Below are 17842 nucleotides of genomic sequence, written 5' to 3'. Positions count from 1 at the left end.
AATAACCAGGAATACAGAGCAACACACATCACGTGTAGCATGTCATTGTCAAAGGCGTAAATGATATTAAATGGGGGAAAAAATAGTAAAAGGTTGATCTAAAATTTAGATTTTATCTTTAGAAACCTTTACACATTAACATTTTGATTTCTATACATTTTTCGGATTTATCGCGGGAATTAGATTCTTTGATCACTGGTGGTTGTCATAGCACACAGCATAAACAATATACTGTACGCAACTGGAGGCGCACCAAGTGGAACACACAAATATGTTGGTTGTGACCCGTAACAGCGGAAGAAGCGGTTAATGAAAATGAATGAATGACCGCATGAAGATAGCCCTTGACGTAGTCGCACCAAAATGTATGCATTTGAAGCGATTTATCGAAATAGCTATTTTTGTACCGCTGAGGCTTCCGTATTCCTGTGACTTCCTGTGCGGGTAACGTAGAGCAGCGCTGACTTGAACAGTGCTACGTTCATCGCAGTTTACGTGAAGTTAGCGGCGACATGGCGGGCCTGGAGTTACTGTCTGACCAGGGTTATCGTGTAGATGGAAGAAAAGCCAGCGAACTGCGGAAAGTACAGGCCCGCATGGGTGTGTTTGCTCAGGCGGACGGCTCTGCGTACATAGAGCAAGGCAACACGAAGGCTTTGGCCGTGGTTTACGGTCCACACGAGGTAAGGATCGTGCATCTAGTGCCACAAGTTAGCCTGCATCAATTTAGGACTGCTAATCGAAGAAGGCAAAGAAAGTAGTTTTTTTCCTGGAGTAATTTTACAAAATAAATAATCAGAATCAAAATGCCATATTGATCCCCAGAGGAAATCAGTTTTTTCCTCATTAGCATTGATTAGACTGTAGTCATGCCTGATAAACCTCTGGATGATGTCATCCTGTGGTCCTCAAGATCTGACAGTAATTGCAGTTCAGTCTATGGATGATTTTCACTCAGTCAACCAACTCACTTGTTTTAGTGGATTAAGGTTAGCTCCTCGCTGGTCATTGGATGAACGGCATCTGGTGAGTACACCAGTGGAAGGGCCAGACAGACTTGTCATACTGTAGCTCAGTCCACTAAGCCTTGGGCTGGAGAACAGAGGCTGGTCAGGTCAAAAAATGTCGGAGTGTGAAGTGGCAGTGGAGAAAAGCCAGAGCACAGAGTACTCTAATGATAAACAGTGCCAAAAGATGTAGTTTTAATAACTACAGTAATACAGTATCAGTTGGATATATACATATTCTGCCACATGTTCCAACATTGCAAAACTTTTGAAAGACTTTTAATGATGCTTGAATATTGTTAGAAATATTAATTCAACTGTATGTTATCACTAAGTTTTTATTAAATGGCATACACAATTATGTTGAAGGGCTTTATTTTTCCTTCTTTGTACAGAAAAAAGTTCAAAACTTTGCTTCTGATTTAATCAAATGTAATAACACCCCATACTAAAACTAACAATGCATTTTAGATATACCTATTTAATTGGACATTGAGAGTCATGCATCACAAAGTGGGCAAAATCAAATACATTTCCAGCAATATTTTCTACAAATGTCAAGTAAAAGTTTAGTGGATACGTGAACTGAGGATGGCCTCAAGGCATGATATGTTTGTCACTCATAGATGCGAGGTTCACGCAGTCGGACACGTCACGATCGAGCTGTGATCAACTGTCAGTACAGCATGGCCACGTTCAGCACAGCAGAGAGGAAGAGGAGGCCACATGGTGATCGCAAGTCGACCGAGATGAGCCTTCACCTGAAGCAGACGTTTGAAGCTGCCGTGATGACCCAACTGTACCCTCGCTCTCAGATAGACATCTATGTCAAGGTTAATGTTGAACAGTCAGAAATGGATTTGATAATTTTTTTAATATATATTTTGGATCACTGTTGATATGAAGAAGTTTTTATTGTACATTAAATCTTTTCTTTTCATGCAGATTCTGCAGTCTGATGGAGGGAATTACAGCGTGTGTGTGAACGCTGCCACTCTAGCAGTGATTGATGCTGGAATACCCATGCGAGACTATGTGTGTGCCTGCACAGTAGGGTTTGTGGATGAGACGCCCCTCTCTGATCTTTGTTATGCAGAAGAAGGTGGTGGAGTGAGCTCTCTTGCTTTAGCACTGTTGCCCCGAGGTGGACAGATTGCTCTTCTACAGATGGACGCCAGATTACACCAGGACCACTTAGAGGCTCTTATTGAAGCTGCCATGACGGCTTGTAAAGGTGTGAGTAAGGTGCTGGATGAGGTGGTGCGACAACATCTCCAAGAGATTTCTTTGCTCTCCAGAGACTGAAGCAGAGAGGAGAGGATATCTACAATATAGTTTTAGTTTAAGACCAGAATGTGATGTTAAACTGAATAAATGGGATGTTGGGAGTGTCCTGTATATCCAGGCAGTAATAATTTTGTACATTAAATACATGGTGAGTCGAACAATAAATGTGTCAACTCATATTGTTTTTGTGTTTATTATTAATTTGTGTGATTTAATTTTCTGTACCACTTCCTCCGCTTTATGCTAAAGTGGATTAATTCTTCAAATTTTATTTCCATATGGGGACTTTATTTTATGCTGTTCAACATGAGCGGAAGTCGGTCCGTCGCATTTATGTTCCGGTGGGAACAAGGAAATTGATAACGCTAAGCAAAGACCGTCGGTGACCGGTCACACACCTGCAGGTGTATGTAGCCCTCAATACCCCGAAAGTAGGTGTTTTCTCATTCATGCGGAGGTAAGGATCGAAAGGATTATGCATAGCGCCAACTGTTTAATATAAATACCTTCAACATTTTAACAGCGTTTTAAATTATTTTACCCATGCATGAAGCCATCCGGCTAGCTATCAACTAGCAAAAGCTAACTGTCAATTAACATGGGGTTAGAGCAATAGTCTCCAAACTTTTTCCTGTAAAGGCCACATAACTTTTCTCTGATGGGGGGGCTGGGGTCAGTTTGTAACAGAAAAAACTGTGACGATCACAAGGGTACCTAAATGCAAACATTTATTGTCTCCCAGAATCAAATATAACCATTTCCGGTTATGTCTTGAATGCATCTTTCAGAACATCACAGTTCTGTAACTCAACTCAAACTGATAAGAAGGCTGGACTCCGTCGATGTCGACAACAAAAGGGGTTCTGAAAAACACGGACTTCTTTTGCATTAGCATGTAGTTCACGGAATCTCACACCGAACTCCGCCTTCAGCATTTGCAGTGCTTCCACACACCTTTCAGCTGGGAACGGGAGCGCTGGGTTCTCAGCAGAGAGGTTTTGGGTAGCAGGGAGATGATGAAGTCGTGCTTTTTCACTGGTTCCAAAACCAGCGCTAGTTTCACCTCAAATGCTTTTATGTGGGAATACATACATACATAAGGCTGTTTAGCATTTCTGTCACGTCTTTTAAAAATGCAAGGTGCCATTACCATTCTGGATTGACAACTCTGGAACCGTCCTGTCGTGGGGTGGGGGGCATATTCCTGGTACTGTTCAGGGGACCTGGCCAAGTGTGGAGGCGGGCCGCATCTGGGTCTTAGTTTGGACCACTGGGTTAGAGAAAACGAGTTCTGGACTTGGGATGAATGAAAATCTGAAGTGTGAAATGAAATTATGTTTATTAAATAATGTTAGTCACACTACTTGTGCTGTCTTCAGGGGCCAGTGTATCCAGGCTCAGTTACGTTCCAACAAACATCAACATGGGGCTGCTGTCTGACCCTAACAGACGACGGGCATTGATCAGTTTACTAACCCGCCTCAATGCTCCAATCTGGTGAGTTTATCATCACATCAAGATCAAGATCATTTTATGAATTCCGTGATCTGCCTACAACTTGCGAGATCTGTCTGTGAAGATCACATGGGTCTTGGTAGATTTCTGTGTATAAGATCAACTTGTTAGAAAGCTTTCTCTACAAGCCCTGTAGGAGCCAAATGATGCTTTTGGGTCTCCTGGGTATGAATGGGAACCAGGTATAAATGGGAACCAATTGTTGGCCGAGGCAGGTTTTCCACCCAGAAGCATCAATACTTTTTTGACCTTTGATCGTGTAACGGTTGAAAACCAAATATTGTGATGTTTGATGTGACCTAAAAGGTTGGCGTCTCAGATTTTAATTAAGGAAGCGCATCAATGTGTCACTCAAATGTAGTGGAAACCTCAGTGGCCTCGAGCGTAGTTTAGCTTCTACAAGTCCACTAGACTATATTCAACACTGAGATTTATAAATTGCTTGATTTATCTATCTTGCACATGTTCTTTACTGCTATCTTTCCATTTTAGTGTCGTCTGCTACCTGGCAGGTGTGGCCTGGTTCATGGGGTTAGCATTTGAGCCATGCACTCTGCGAACATACATGTCAGAGAATGCTATGGGTTCTACCATGGTGGAGGAACGCTTCCCAGCAGGGGAGAGGGCACTGGCCACAAGCAGGGAGTTTTCAGCTCATAAGAAAAAAGCAGGGTAAGACACCAAGCTTCATAGTAAGGAACACCATGAATTAGGCTACAATGCTGATTTGATCTTTCATTATTCAGCTGTTACTCTATTTTATACACTTTTAACTTAGCAATTTGATAATGCTGAGTTGGTTAACAATAGACATTTGAGCATATTGTTAATTAATGTTATACAGTATGCCCTCGCATATTTGCGCATAAAAGCTTGCAACTTCACCTCATCGCGGATTTTTGGTCGGCAGTTACGTGATACCGTGCGTAAATATATTATATGTATATTATTGTAAATAATAAGATAAATAGTTCATAGCTGTATTGCTGAATGCATTAATCGTTTATGGTTCCTGGAGTGCATTAACCGCAAAGAGCGAGGGCGCACTGTAATTATCCAATTCTGATATACAGTATTTTTTAAAAGTGTCATTAGGGATGAGCGAGTACACCACTATTTGTGTCTGTATCTGTTCAACCATCTCAATTGGCTGTATCCGTTTCTGTACTCGGAAAAGGGCGGGACTTAAACTAGAAGTGGGTGTGGTTTGACCGCAAATGGGTGGGGGTTAAATCAGTCCATTATTTTAAGTCTAAAATTGATATGGATTGATCAGAAGAAATTATATTTATTTTTTTACTTTAAAACCATTTACAGAACAGCCTCAAAATTGAGACTCAAAACTAGGTTTTTAATTACAAAAGTAAGAACTATTTACGGAATAAGTTTTTTATTATCTCAGAACATAAATGTTCTTAAGTGTATGAATTGATATTTACAGAACAGCCTCAGAATTGAGATTCCATGCTATTGATTACAATAGTAAAGAACATCAAGTGCTTTAATGAATGAAGTGCATTAATGAATATAACGCATGCAATAGGAAATTATGAAGTGCAAAGTATACATGAACAAGAATTGTCATACTCAACACAACTTTATAATTTTTATTTATTTTTTAAAGTTTTATGATCAAACTTTTTTTTTTCCAGTGATTTATTCCTACCACCTAATGTTCTTTCCATTTATTTCACACAAAGTGAAACAAAGTTTATGGAGGTGTGTTTGTGTGTGCGACTGTGTGAGAGGGAGAAAGAGAGATAGACAGAGAGAGCACGTGTGTATTTACGTGTGTGTGTGTGTGCGCACGCAGTTAAAATATCTATACAGTATAGAAATTATGAATTTGAAGTGAAGTGAGAAAGTGTCAAACTAAGCAAGCAAGTAAAAAAAAACGACTGGAGGGAGGCAGTGACTGATGCGCCACGACCAGTTTTCAGCTCTGTCTGGTCAAATGCACCGCGTACGTGCAACAAATCAAAACAAGAAACAAGGTCACCAAGTAACCTTAAATAGACGAAATAGAGGCAAGCTGAAGAAAATGTAAGGATAGCAATGTGATCTACAGTGAAGTGATGCACAGAGAGATCAGTGAATGTCTGTGTGTGTGTACAAGAGTGGGGCAGCGACACTCTGGATGCAGTGATGACTGATGTGTCTCTGTAGGGAGGGGTGGGCGCTGTGTGTGACTGGCATGCGCATGAAGACAGTTCTGAGGATTTTCCTTCAGCTATGCCAGCTGGAATAGACTCCAGCACCTGGTGATCCGCGCAAACGGATGAAGCGGTCAGGAAAATGAATGAATGAATGAACGAGCACAAGTATTGACAAGTTTTACTCTTAGCATGCTCGTACTCGACAAAAATGCGTTATCCATACCCTAAGTATAATGCAGATGTTTTTATTTTGAAAGTTTCCCTTTAACTGTTTTTACTCATGTCCTGTATGTGATCCCATTTAACCATTCTAATGTGTCCTTTTATTCACTGCAGTGGAATGCCAGTAGACTGGCTGGTGAAGACGATGCAAAGCCGAGGGCTGGAAGTGTTCACCCAGACTTTCTCTCGCACACTTCCTTTTCCTGATGAAAACAAAGAGAGATATGTGAGTTTATGAGTGAATAAATGTTTCCATGAGCAACAATAAATGTTCTTCATGGAAACATTTTTATTAATTTATTGTATTGTAGGGCGGTATGGTGGCGCAGTGCGTAACGCTGTCTCTTCTCAGCAAGAAGGTTCTTGGTTCAAGACCTGTTCTGTGTGGAGTTCGTATGTTCTTCTCGTGTCTGAGTGGGTTTTCTCCGGCTTCCTTCAACCTCTAAAGACATGCAGCTTAGGTGAATTGGTCGATTCCAAATTATGCGTAGGTGTGAGTGTGTGTCTTTCGTGTGGCTCCGCAGTGCACCCTGCCTCTTGCCCATAAGTCAGCTGTGATACACTCTAACAATCCCCGTGACCCACAAAAGTGGAATAAGAGGTCTGTAAGATGACTGAATGAATGTGAGTGTTCGTCTTTCGTGTGACTCCACAATGCACCGGCGGCGTGTCCGGAGGGTGTCACCATCTCTTTCCCGTATGTCCGCTGGAATAGGCACCAGCAGCCTCCGTGACCAACAAAAGCAGAAGAAGCAGCTCAAAAATGAATGAATATTGTATTATATTTTTACTATTAATTTTCCCTTTTTTTCGGGGGGGCTATTTAATGACCCATCTTCACCTTTCCTCTTCGCTTTTCATCTAAGATGGTCAAAGGTACCAACGTATATGGGATTCTCCGGGCCCCCAGAGCGCCACGGACCGAAGCCCTGGTGTTGACAGCCCCCTGCTCCGGAGGCGACAGCAACAACCAGGCAGTAGGGCTACTCCTTGGCTTGGCGCAGTACTTCAGGAGTGAGCACAGAAACAGCAGCCTTCTTTACCATTTTAATGGCTTTGCAGTAGCATTTTGTGTTTGAATGACTTGTGTTTTTCCAATAGGTCAGATTTTCTGGGCCAAAGACATAATTTTTCTTGTTAATGAGCACGATCTGATTGGTATGCAGGCCTGGTTAGAGGGCTACCACCACACCAACACCACAGGTAATCACCACTATTCACTCAGACAAGGCAGCAATGACTATCCTTGAGAGTATACCATTATTATCCGTGCATGCATTCATGCAGGAGCAAAAAGACAGACTGGATTTCTCAGTAATGTTTTTCTGTAATGCTGCACATAGGCATGGACTGGACTCCAATTCATGGCCGTGGTGGTTCAATTCAGGCAGCTTTGTCCCTGGAACTTAGCAGTGATGTCATCACTAGTCTGGACCTTGTACTGGAAGGTCTCAACGGCCAACTCCCAAACTTGGATTTAGCAAACTTGTTCTATGCTTTCTGTCAGAAGATCGGAGTCGTCTGCACAATCCAGGGCAAGGTGAAAGCTTGTGATGAGATGTACTACACACACTTTCGTCTGCTAAGCGTTAAATATGAAAACTAGTCAAAACAATCTGAGCTTGTGTGGGTACAGCATCTTCTTTGATCAAGTGTATCTTTCTGCAGCTGCAGAGGAACGACTGGGATAGCGTAGCCGGCTACAGCCATTCAGTGCAGACCATGTTGCTGATGGCAATGAAGCAGGCCAGTGGGCGGCCTTGGGGGGACCATGGTCTGTTTCTGCGATACCATATTGAGGCTGTCACCATTAAAGGCGTCAATAGTTTTCGTCAGTACAAGACTGATGCCACCACTGTGGGAAGGTTAGAGCATGTAAATTCTGGCTTAAGTTATTTAAGATTTGTGTTCTCAGGTTTAAAAACTTTTGTTTCTCTTATTTATTTATATGTTCATTTTCATTTACTGCAGGCTACTAGAAGGGATGTTTCGTAAGCTGAACAACCTCCTGGAGCGTCTACACCAGTCCTACTTCTTCTACCTCATGCCTTCACTGTCTCACTTTGTTTCTATCGGTTATTACATGCCAGCCTTTGGCCTCCTTGGCAGTATCCTGCTGCTTCGTGTATCCTTTCGCTGCTATGGTATTTTACGTCATGCTTGATCCAAAAAAACTTCAAATGAACAAAATACAGACCAAGCATGAGCCTGATCAGGTTATTGATTTAATACTCCTTGACTACAGGATTTTCCGCACTATAAGGCACACCTAAAAGCCTTTAGCACACTGTCATAAACAGTGCGCTTTATTATCCAGTGTGACTTATATATGACAACGACTTTAAATTGGGTCACATTGTTGCCTATCTGGTCAGCAGCCCAGAAGAATAAGCTGACTAAGCTGTGCTTCCCTCCCCCCACACTTACCTGTTTCAGGTGTCAGCCACAATTTGTGAATCAATTGTGGCATGCGAGTGACCTTTAGCTAGCAATGATGGCTCGTGAATGCAATCCCAATCTAGTGGATGCATAATGCAACCATAGACACTACAGTAGTTTCTATTCTATGCGGCTTATAATGCGGTGTGCCCTATTCTGGTAAAAACAGTTTTAAAATAGGCCATTCACTGAAGGGGCACCTTATAGTGTGGAAAATGCAGTACTCAATTTGACCTTGACAGTGATACAGGCCTTAGACCTTTGGAATCAACTTGTGACTCCTCCACCAAGAACAGGAGATGGCGACATTGAGCAGGTAAGACACACACACACACACACACACACACACACACACACACACACACACACACACCTTCTGTTGTGGATACAGAAATTCTACTCACCTTGCTTTTGTTAAGCGTCTCTTTTGATGAACTTTGCGTCCTTTCAGGTGTCCAGTCCAGGAGTGCTGTCAGTGCTGACTCCTCTGGTAATCAGCCATCTGACTGGAGCAGCTCTGTACTTTCTGCCGATTCACTTTCAGACAATAGCAGTAGAACACTTCCCAGTGTCTGAGACGGAGGCTGTGGTCCTTACAGCTATTGCTGTTTATACAGCAGGCCTGGCTTTACCTCATAACACACACAGGTATCTTTACCCGAGGCAATTTAATTCCATTTTCATACATTGAGATGTCATATTGTTTTTGTCTTAAATGCGGCAACACTTGAGTGATGCAGCAACCTTTTTCTTTACAATATCCTAATTGTTTTTTTGTTTTTGGAGATTATATTGTACAAATTTTACATAAAATATTTTCCTAATTATTTGAATATTGGGTTTAATCTGAATAATAATTTTTCTGTGAACATAAGAAAGGCAAATTTCCACATTGTGTGTGACAGTGAAGCACTGTGTGTGTGTGTGTGTGTGTGTGTGTGTGTGTGTGTGTGTGTGTGTGTGTGTGTGTAAAAATTATTCAGATGTGATATATATATTTACATTTTGTGGAGATATGAACTAGCCATCTTTTTACTCAATTAAAATGTTCTATTTTTAAGGATTATAATGGTTAATTTATGACTAAAATTTAAAAAACTTATTTTTTTTACATTACCAACATAAAATGATGTTGGCAGTTGTTTCAGCCCATAGTTTTGCGTTCAACTTGCTGAAAAAAATTAGACATAACTGAGACAATTCAAAACTTGTCAAATTGTGAGATATGTGTGACACAGGAGAAATGAAGTGTTTGCTCTGCTGAAGGCTCCTGTCGGGTGAGGGCACGGAGCAGGGCTGGAAGGTGCTGAAGCTGGTAGCTCTGTTGTACCTAGCTGTACTGTTGGGTTGCACTGCCCTCATCAACTTCTCACTGGGCTTCATCCTGGCTCTCACTCTGGTGCCAATGGCTGCCTTTGTCACGCCCCACGTACCACAGTAAGGCACCTGCTCCATACTTAAAATGTTATATAGTAGCTCCATACCACCATCTGTTAATTAAACCTCTTTTTTTTTTTCTTCTCTGTTCAGGGTTCTGTCAGCCTTCGTCCTGGTCATCGTCAGTCCAGCCTGCACTCTACTCTTTTCTGTCTTTTTCTTCCAAGAGCTGCAGGAGGTTCCTGTCAACTTCCAAGAAGGTTGGATGCTCTACCTGTCAGTCATCTCTCAGGGCATTCTGGACCACTATTTGTATGGGTCTGTCATTTACCCCCTCATAGCCCTGCTGGTTTATCCTTGCTGGTTGCTGTTCTGGAACATCCTCTTCTGGAAGTAAACGCCAGTCCTGGTATTTGCACTACTGAATGTTTTCAGAGTAGAGAGAGAGGAGAGTAGAACTTTATTAATTCAGGGGGGAAAAGTCCTCTGAGGTGTTTTCATTTTTATCTTCACTGTGACACGTGGACAACCGTTACATCTAACAGAGAGCGACCACGAAGGTTTCACAAACTGTTTTTATTATTGGATTGGTTAAATATTGGTATGTTTTTCATTTTTTAAACACTAGAGGGGTAAATCAAGGAGTTTGGCCTTTATTTTGTACTGTACAGCTCACAACTGACAAGTGGAAGACGGGATGATGTTTTCACAGGTAACTATCATGGTTAAGATCCACTTTCTAAAAGAACTGAGTTTTTTGTAATTTTTTATTTATGGTACAGACAGAAAACAGCTGCAATACTTTTCAGGTCTTTAATTAGGATGGTGACATGAAATCGTGTTTAAATGTGAAGGACGACCACTTTGCAACCTTTTTAACATGACCGCATACGTGCATCTGTTGAACAAGCCGTTACTACACCCAACAGGTTTGTAATGTTTCAATAATTTTCTTGAAAATGTGTTTATTGATAAATGCTTGCATAAAAGATGTTTCATCTGTAAATACAGGAAGAACCTCACATTAAAAGTTCAAAGTGTTAATTTACCTTAGGCATCGTGTTAAGGGGTTTATGTATTCAGGCGGTGTAAACGGCATCATTATTGTATGTAATCGACTGGTCTGTTTCCAAAAACTGTTCAATATTCATATTGACAACTACTTAGAAGGTAATTACTGCAGACCTGTAAAGTACCTGTCAAAACCTTGATGAAAGCACTGAACAATTAAAATGAGCCATCTGACTTCAGTCTGAGTAAAGCTGCAGTGTTCCCATTCTTTGTTTACAGAAGTTTTATTTAAACTGTCTACTGTGGTGAAGGAACGCTTGGGACTTGTGCACAAGTCAGTTTTACTTTCACAAAGCAAAACATACAATGAAATAAGAGGATTCTTGAAAAGTGTCGACAGATGAACTTGTTCTGAGAATGTGAATCTGCTGCATTTAATCTTACATTTGAGCTTTATGCCATGAAGTTTGTAGCAATGTGAGAGGCCACAAAAAGATTTTAATTTTTTGGGGTGGTTAAATCAAATGGAAAAAACAGGAAAGAAAAATAAATACACTTGCCAATTTGCCTTTGTTTTTATTTTAGAATTGAAAAATTTTTAATGTAGAAAATGTACTGTAGTTACCAGCTGAAGAACAGGTTGGACCTGTTCTTCAAACACTGGCATCAAGCTTTAATCTGATGTAGAAACTGTTGTAATTCTTCACACCTTTGTCTGATTAGTTTTCAACAACCCAATGCTTAACACTACAAAAATGCTCCCAGTTTGTTATATGAAAACCATGTTTTTGCTCCCTCAACATTTACAATATAAAATATGAAAGTCTGATCAGTAAGATTAAAGGAACTCATCTGTCTGCAGAGAACCAAACCTGCCCCACATTTAGATATGCAACTATTTTTGCATCTTTCCTAAAGCATAATGGTGGTTTTTAAGTCTGAATTTGTTCTTTAATTAGTGTAGATAAATAAAGCAACAATGTTGAGTTCTATTTTGTTTAATCATCTGGTGAAAATTTTTACAGCCTTAAACAGAAAATTTTTCATTTGTCACAGCTCGGAGGGAAACGAGTAAAATTAGCTCAAATGTTAACATGTACATACTCACATGATAACCTTTGTTAAAATACACTCAACATTGTAAAAAATATAAGCAGTGGACAACCCTGTAAACATACCATTTCCTTCAGCATGTTTCCCCGGAATTTTGACACGGAAGGCTGAGAGGAACGACCTAAATAAGGCATAGCTATTCTTCATTCGACATTCAAGTCCTCTCATCTCCTGGTGCTCACCTCACAGGTGTTTTATGTCACATCTCATGAAAAATAAATACTAGGACACCTTTCATGTTTATGCCTCACACGCCTTGGCAAATAAATAGAAATGTCAGGCTGAGCACGGAAGTTATGTCACGGCTGTGTCTACATCGATGGTTAAGCTGATGCTTTCTGTCATGAAACTCGAGGCAGGGTTTCAGCTGCCGCCGCCGCCACTCTACGTCATGCTACAGTACTTCAAATGTCTTCAGCAGCCAGCAGGCTACCAGTGGACTCTCAGTGCACTTGACAAGTCTTTGAGAATGTGGTCAATATGTATGTGACAGAGTTAGTGTCCTCACTCTGAACGGATGTGCGAGTGTCTAAGGTAGTGCGACGTGGTGTCCAGACGGGGATGATGGGCAGTCAGCTGCTGCTGCTGTTCAAACCGGACTCTCCTCTTTCCTCTCTCCTCCCTCGTTCCTGTATGAGAGAAGACAGAAGGCGGATGTCACCGAGGGAAATGGATGAGTAAGTACATTGGATATTTATGGGGTACCTGCTGTATGTGTGCATCAGGTCTGGCCGTTGCACAGATTTCACAGCCCGGACGGGAAGGCTTGTTGATGAAAGTGCACGAGGGGCACGACCACTCCGTCTGCTGGGTGAACGAGAGTTCACGCTGATGTTACACCATCATCTTGATGATTTACTTGCACTCAGATGCATCTTCATCTGTATCCAAATGTCTAACTATCTGAGGTGAAAGTATTTCTCAACTCCCAGGTCGTTATCATTAATGTGGATGATGTAGTTTTATAAAGATCCTAAACATCAATACAATTACCCCGTTTTTCAAATCTTCACAACATAAACATTTTTTGAATTCAACAGGATTACGTACCTGTGTCTTACTGGTTTTGTCGGTATGATCGTTCAGTTGCAGATGCTCAATGTCAAGGACATCTTTAGCATCACCCAGTCTGTCACTTCCTCCACCTGCACTACCTAAAGTTGGAAAAACAAAAATATTTTATCATTTTGTCTGGTCTCTAGTTTGAATTTATTAATAGCGAGTCAAAAATACTGTTCCACAAAAACATGAGTTTAACTGACCCTGGTTGTTGTGGAGCAGTCTGGAGGGCAGAGTGTTGTAACCCCTCCAGTCTTGAGAAGCAGGCCCGTTGCCTGGTGGGAAAGGTGGGGCAAGGAGGACGCTATCTAGGTCCTTTTGGAACAGCTGGCGAGTGATGCGGGCTTGTCGGGCAGAGATCAGGTAAAGGTATGCTGTATCACCATCTTTCTGAACCCCGTAAGAGGCAAGTGACCTTGGCTCAGTGCACAGACACTGACCGATCACCCAGCGCTGAACACGAGGATGAAAACTATACTCAAAAAACACCTGGAGAATGAGATCAGAAGGAGTTAGCCATTGGAAACCTTCTGTTCCCACTGAATCACTAATTAACAGACCGATTCTGACCTGTTGCTTGAGTGCAGCCACAGTCATGTAAGGAAAGACTTTAACTGTGACACAACAGGATGATGAAACATCTTCCACGACCACAGATAAACTGCAACACAAATATGGCACCATGAGCAGCAAAATCCAGCAGCGTTAGATCATAGTGACTGGGAAAAAAACCCTCAACGCCTCTCACCTGATCTCTCCATCAACATAGTTCTTTTCCGACAGCTGAACCGTCAGTGCTGTTTTCTGCCGAGCCAGAGCGAAAGCATGCTGTGAAGCTGCTCGCGTGTCACCGGCTTCGATGGCCCTGGTGAGCTCGAAGCAAAGCTCCTCTAACGACAAATTCAGGAGGAAGCGACATTTTTAGAGCACGTTCTGAGCAGAGAAAACAGAAGAAAGCCTGAGACAGTAAACAGACAAACCCACCAGTGAGTGGCAGCGATGCCGAGCTCCACTGCTCCATGCCTGTTGTTGTGTGGTTGTGCCTGCTGCCTGATTCATGTTTGTTAATATTTGCAACTGTCAGAAGAGAAAAAGATAATGATAATGCTTTCTGAGCATCCAGAGCTTTCATTTCACTTTAAAAGCTGGGTCTTTCTAAATAATCTGAATAGCCATGAAAGGTTTAGGAACAATATATTAAAACTTTGCATTTTACTGCAAGACAAGTCACTTTTCCATCTTTTTTGGTTTTTTGCTGTTTGCATTGCTTTTTTCCCCACACATAATAGCAACAGCAAACTAAAAGATGGAGAGTCAAGGACTACAGCTACAACACGGGGAAAGTACAAAAATCTCAGCTCTCAGATTACTGCAGTCAAACAGGCAACTATAAAAACCATATTTTCAGCCTGTCATTTAAAAAAGTAGCCAGTCATAAACAAGTCAGAAACTGACCTCTATGCGCCTCTCTTAGTGACGACATCACGACGGTGGCCCACTCCTCAGCTTCACGGTCACAACGGAAGTTGAAGCAGATGCAGTCATGGGGAGGAGCAGCAAGACGCATCTCGTGACAGCGAGAGGATTTGACCTCATACTGAACAGACCGCAGGTCAAACTCAGCAATGAACTGAGGGGGAAAGAGAAAAAATCCACAACAAGATTTTTGTCAGTTATCAGGGGGAAATCTAGCAGGTGTATCAGACCACCAAGATAAAAAGCCATTTTCCAAGCCTGTGAAGATTTCCTTAGTAAATGTTGAACAAACATGTATCAGAAGAATCTTGAGTATTGGGTCCTGAAACCTTCAACTAGGTTCTCCCTTGAAATATTTTAATGGTTCTAATTCTGTTGCATTCAATACCACAGGTTGAATGAATGTCTGGCTCTGTTCACCATCCTCGAGTAAAAAATAAAGCTGAGAACTAAATTCATTTTCTTTCTTTTTTTCTTTAAAAGTTTCAGTATTTTATGGTAAAGAAGAGGTTCTGGGACGGAAATATCTGACTGCAGGACTGTGCAATATCTTTTTTTACATCATAAACATTGCAATGTAAGATAAGATAAACCTTCAATAGTCCCACGTTGGGGACATCTGCACAGCTGCAGCAGCAGTGGGGGGGGGGATCATACACATCATACATTCCTTCACGCATTTTGGATGAAGCAACCCATCGCTGAGGGAGCTCTCCAGTGATCTTATTGTGCCATGCAGGGGGTGGGAGTCGTTCTTCATCATCCCACCACCTCCACTGAGGTGTGGGAGAAAAAAAATGTGTGCAAAAAAAAAAAAAAAAAAGTTTATTTACAGGTAAAATAAATCACCTCAAACTTCATGCAGATTGTGCTGCTTAATATATACTGTAAGCAAACTTTTACGTTACTGATCTACCAGAGATGTCCGTCTGTTTCGATCCATGGAAAAGAATAACTCCGCTGACCCATTGGTGCAGAAAGCTGCTGTAAAACATAAACCTACTGTCTTGGTGCTGGAGTAGTAATTCTCTAACTTTTTTGATTTGTCAGTCAGAGTTTAAGAGTTTTGCGGCCTGGTGTGTGTATGTGTGTGTGTGTACTTCTGCATATTCTGCACAGTATCTTAACCTTCCCCAGTGCACCCACTACAATGTGGACCATGCTGGATTTGACCATTTGTTCCAGTTGCTCTTTCAACCCTTGGCTCTTCTAAATCTTTAGGTGTTCCTCCTTCCTTGTGTTGTATCGTCTCTGCTCCTGACTATGCCCCTTCTTCTCCACTGGGAATGTTCCACATTGAGATGTGGGTAATTCTTGTCCATACCAGGCACAAATGTTCCTGTACTCTATCACAGCCACTTGGTTGTGTCTCTCCATGTATGCCGATCCTGCTAGCATTTTACACCTTGCTGCTGTGGTCAATGATTAACTGGAACTTTTTTTTTCACACCTGTACATTTTTATGCATAAAATAATATATTTGCATTAACAGCAATGTTTGCAAAAAAACCTATTTATTCTTCCGTGATCAGCATGCACAGTTTATTTCCCTTACTTGTTCCTTTAATCGATTTCTGTTTCAATTTGTACAGTGTTTAATTATACAGACTAGTTCTTTTATTTTTTATTTGTGTGTTTAACCATTTACGATTGTCGTGTGAAGTGGTTTTGCAAATAAGAACTTCAATGGTAAATGCTGCTGTGTAGATTACAATGTACTTGTTGAATGTTATTTGTCCAATCTGACCAGCAGCTCTTCAGTGAATTGTCAATCGTGCCACAAAAAGTTCTAGAACAGCTTTTTGTTTTAAACCGAGCTCTTCATTACCCTGATAAAAATATTGCAATATCACACATCACAGGAAATAAAAATGCTGCAATGAAGGTTTTCCTGTTCATTAACATGCAACCCTAAAACCAGTCCATTCAGTCATCATGTGTTGAGTTACACTGGATTTTTTTTTCAATGTGATGGTTCATGTTGATATGCATACAAGAGATGCAAGGCAAAAAATGTTTTTTACTCCATCTGGAGATGTACGGTGTCTCACTACAACCGTATTTCAGTACCAATTTCTTTGATTAAGTTTTAATTTAAAAAAAAAAAAAAAAAGCATTGACATTGAAGTAAAGTTAAAAAAAACCTCAGCCAAAAAACTTGGAACAGTCGAGCTTATTACACATTAAAAGGCTGTAATTAATTTTTGATCAAATGAGCACAATGAAGAGGAAAGCAGAAAGTTAAAATGTAGTTATCTGTGAAAATGCATTCATGAATCTACTATGACTCCCACCACAAATCTGAGACTGTAACTGAATATATAGAAAATCTATAAAATGGCGTTAAAGGCCTGCGCTATATTTAAACACAACACGGTGTTCGATTGAAACGTGTTTTTTTTAACTCGGTGTCGACACACACGCTCTAAACACACAGGTGTATGCTGTATGGGATCTCACCACGCTGCGGTTTCCGCTCGTATCTCTTAGCGCCAGTCGGAACTCTCCGGCCCGGCCCGGGTCCATGCTAAGCTGGAGGCGCAGAGCGTCGCTGCCCGCTCCGGGGAGGCACAGGGGCCGGATACCAGAATGGCACACCGACACCCGGACTGACATTAAAACAGTACTGCAGCAAGCCGTCAGCGCCGGCCCAGCGCACGCAGTCTGTTGGGACGAACCAAGAACCGAGGCTGGAGGAGCCCAACCGCCCGAGCTGAGAGCCATGTCGCGGACGGCCGTAACGGAGTGAAGGCGTAGGAGAACCGCGGCAGGTGTTACCGCTGCCTGTTTGGTTTATGTACAGCAGTGTCTGAGGAGACCGCGGCTTTTCACGGGTATAAAGTGTTTGACTCTTAGAATCGCATATTCGTCCATGTCGACCTGACGCGCGCGGGCACAGGGCGAAAAAAAGCAAAACAAAACAAAACAGGAAGTAGAGCGGTACGTCTGGTATTTGTGTCCGTAGAGCAACTTGACCATTAAGGAACCAGACAGAGAAGGCACATGTGGAAAATGATTTATTCAATTCTTCCTACAAGACAACGTCGGAAAAAGTTTTTAGATAAGTTTCTTACAGCCATTCATTACATTGAATGCAAAAAAAACGCTATAAAATAGCGGCAAAACAAGTATCTGTAAGCAACAAAAACAAGCTGAAGCATCTTATAATATTTCTGTCAC

General features: G+C 41.5%; 3 protein-coding genes across 5 annotated transcripts; 2 read left to right on the top strand and 1 right to left on the bottom strand.

The window, feature by feature from the left end:
* Positions 1 to 322: 322 nt before the first annotated feature.
* On the top strand, positions 323 to 2464 carry exosc4 (exosome component 4). Its single transcript, XM_068341053.1, has 3 exons — positions 323 to 683; positions 1634 to 1840; positions 1953 to 2464. The coding sequence occupies exons 1-3, from the start codon at positions 513 to 515 to the stop codon at positions 2310 to 2312; spliced, it is 738 nt and encodes a 245-aa protein (XP_068197154.1). The 5' UTR covers positions 323 to 512; the 3' UTR covers positions 2313 to 2464.
* A 176-nt stretch (positions 2465 to 2640) lies between these two features.
* Positions 2641 to 11719, top strand: gpaa1 (glycosylphosphatidylinositol anchor attachment 1). Of its 2 annotated transcripts, none has more exons than XM_068340309.1 (13): positions 2641 to 2751; positions 3674 to 3791; positions 4302 to 4481; positions 6302 to 6413; positions 7054 to 7201; positions 7289 to 7390; positions 7531 to 7727; positions 7856 to 8052; positions 8159 to 8312; positions 8877 to 8942; positions 9078 to 9274; positions 9893 to 10063; positions 10157 to 11719. In XM_068340309.1, exons 2-13 carry the CDS (start codon positions 3718 to 3720, stop codon positions 10398 to 10400), a joined length of 1842 nt encoding a protein of 613 aa, XP_068196410.1. In that variant the 5' UTR covers positions 2641 to 2751; positions 3674 to 3717; the 3' UTR covers positions 10401 to 11719. The 2 variants fall into 2 exon arrangements, with proteins under 2 accessions (XP_068196410.1, XP_068196411.1); XM_068340310.1 differs by having other exon boundaries at positions 2659 to 2725.
* A 279-nt stretch (positions 11720 to 11998) lies between these two features.
* sharpin (SHANK-associated RH domain interacting protein) lies at positions 11999 to 17569 on the bottom strand. 2 transcript variants are annotated; one of them, XM_068340314.1, is made up of 9 exons: positions 17123 to 17569; positions 14642 to 14816; positions 14171 to 14263; positions 13935 to 14076; positions 13757 to 13847; positions 13390 to 13675; positions 13178 to 13281; positions 12833 to 12934; positions 11999 to 12756 (listed from the first exon to the last, which is right to left on the bottom strand). In XM_068340314.1, exons 1-9 carry the CDS (start codon positions 17384 to 17386, stop codon positions 12700 to 12702), a joined length of 1314 nt encoding a protein of 437 aa, XP_068196415.1. In that variant the 5' UTR covers positions 17387 to 17569; the 3' UTR covers positions 11999 to 12699. The 2 variants fall into 2 exon arrangements, with proteins under 2 accessions (XP_068196415.1, XP_068196416.1); XM_068340315.1 differs by having other exon boundaries at positions 12000 to 12756; positions 12833 to 12931; positions 17123 to 17568.
* Between the last annotated feature and the right edge of the window lie 273 nt (positions 17570 to 17842).

This window comes from Antennarius striatus, chromosome 18, assembly GCF_040054535.1.
Source record: "Antennarius striatus isolate MH-2024 chromosome 18, ASM4005453v1, whole genome shotgun sequence".
Lineage (NCBI taxonomy): Eukaryota > Metazoa > Chordata > Actinopteri > Lophiiformes > Antennariidae > Antennarius > Antennarius striatus.
This window is presented reverse-complemented; position numbering and strand designations above follow the sequence as displayed.

What these genes read in the sequence shown, in the direction of transcription:
- exosc4 (XM_068341053.1), top strand. Translation starts at nt 513, where the DNA reads ATGGCGGGCCTGGAGTTACTGTCTGACCAGGGTTATCGTGTAGATGGA. An exon ending in TGGTTTACGGTCCACACGAG is followed by an intron (nt 684 to 1,633) that starts GTAAGGATCGTG and finishes TGTCACTCATAG; the next exon opens with ATGCGAGGTTCACGCAGTCG. An exon ending in AGATAGACATCTATGTCAAG is followed by an intron (nt 1,841 to 1,952) that starts GTTAATGTTGAA and finishes CTTTTCATGCAG; the next exon opens with ATTCTGCAGTCTGATGGAGG.
- gpaa1 (XM_068340309.1), top strand. Translation starts at nt 3,718, where the DNA reads ATGGGGCTGCTGTCTGACCCTAACAGACGACGGGCATTGATCAGTTTA. An exon ending in GCTCATAAGAAAAAAGCAGG is followed by an intron (nt 4,482 to 6,301) that starts GTAAGACACCAA and finishes TATTCACTGCAG; the next exon opens with TGGAATGCCAGTAGACTGGC. An exon ending in CTTGGCGCAGTACTTCAGGA is followed by an intron (nt 7,202 to 7,288) that starts GTGAGCACAGAA and finishes TTTTTCCAATAG; the next exon opens with GTCAGATTTTCTGGGCCAAA.
- sharpin (XM_068340314.1), bottom strand. Translation starts at nt 17,386, where the DNA reads ATGGCTCTCAGCTCGGGCGGTTGGGCTCCTCCAGCCTCGGTTCTTGGT. An exon ending in ACTAAGAGAGGCGCATAGAG is followed by an intron (nt 14,264 to 14,641) that starts GTCAGTTTCTGA and finishes CTCTTCTGACAG; the next exon opens with TTGCAAATATTAACAAACAT. An exon ending in CTGATGCACACATACAGCAG is followed by an intron (nt 12,757 to 12,832) that starts GTACCCCATAAA and finishes TCTCTCATACAG; the next exon opens with GAACGAGGGAGGAGAGAGGA.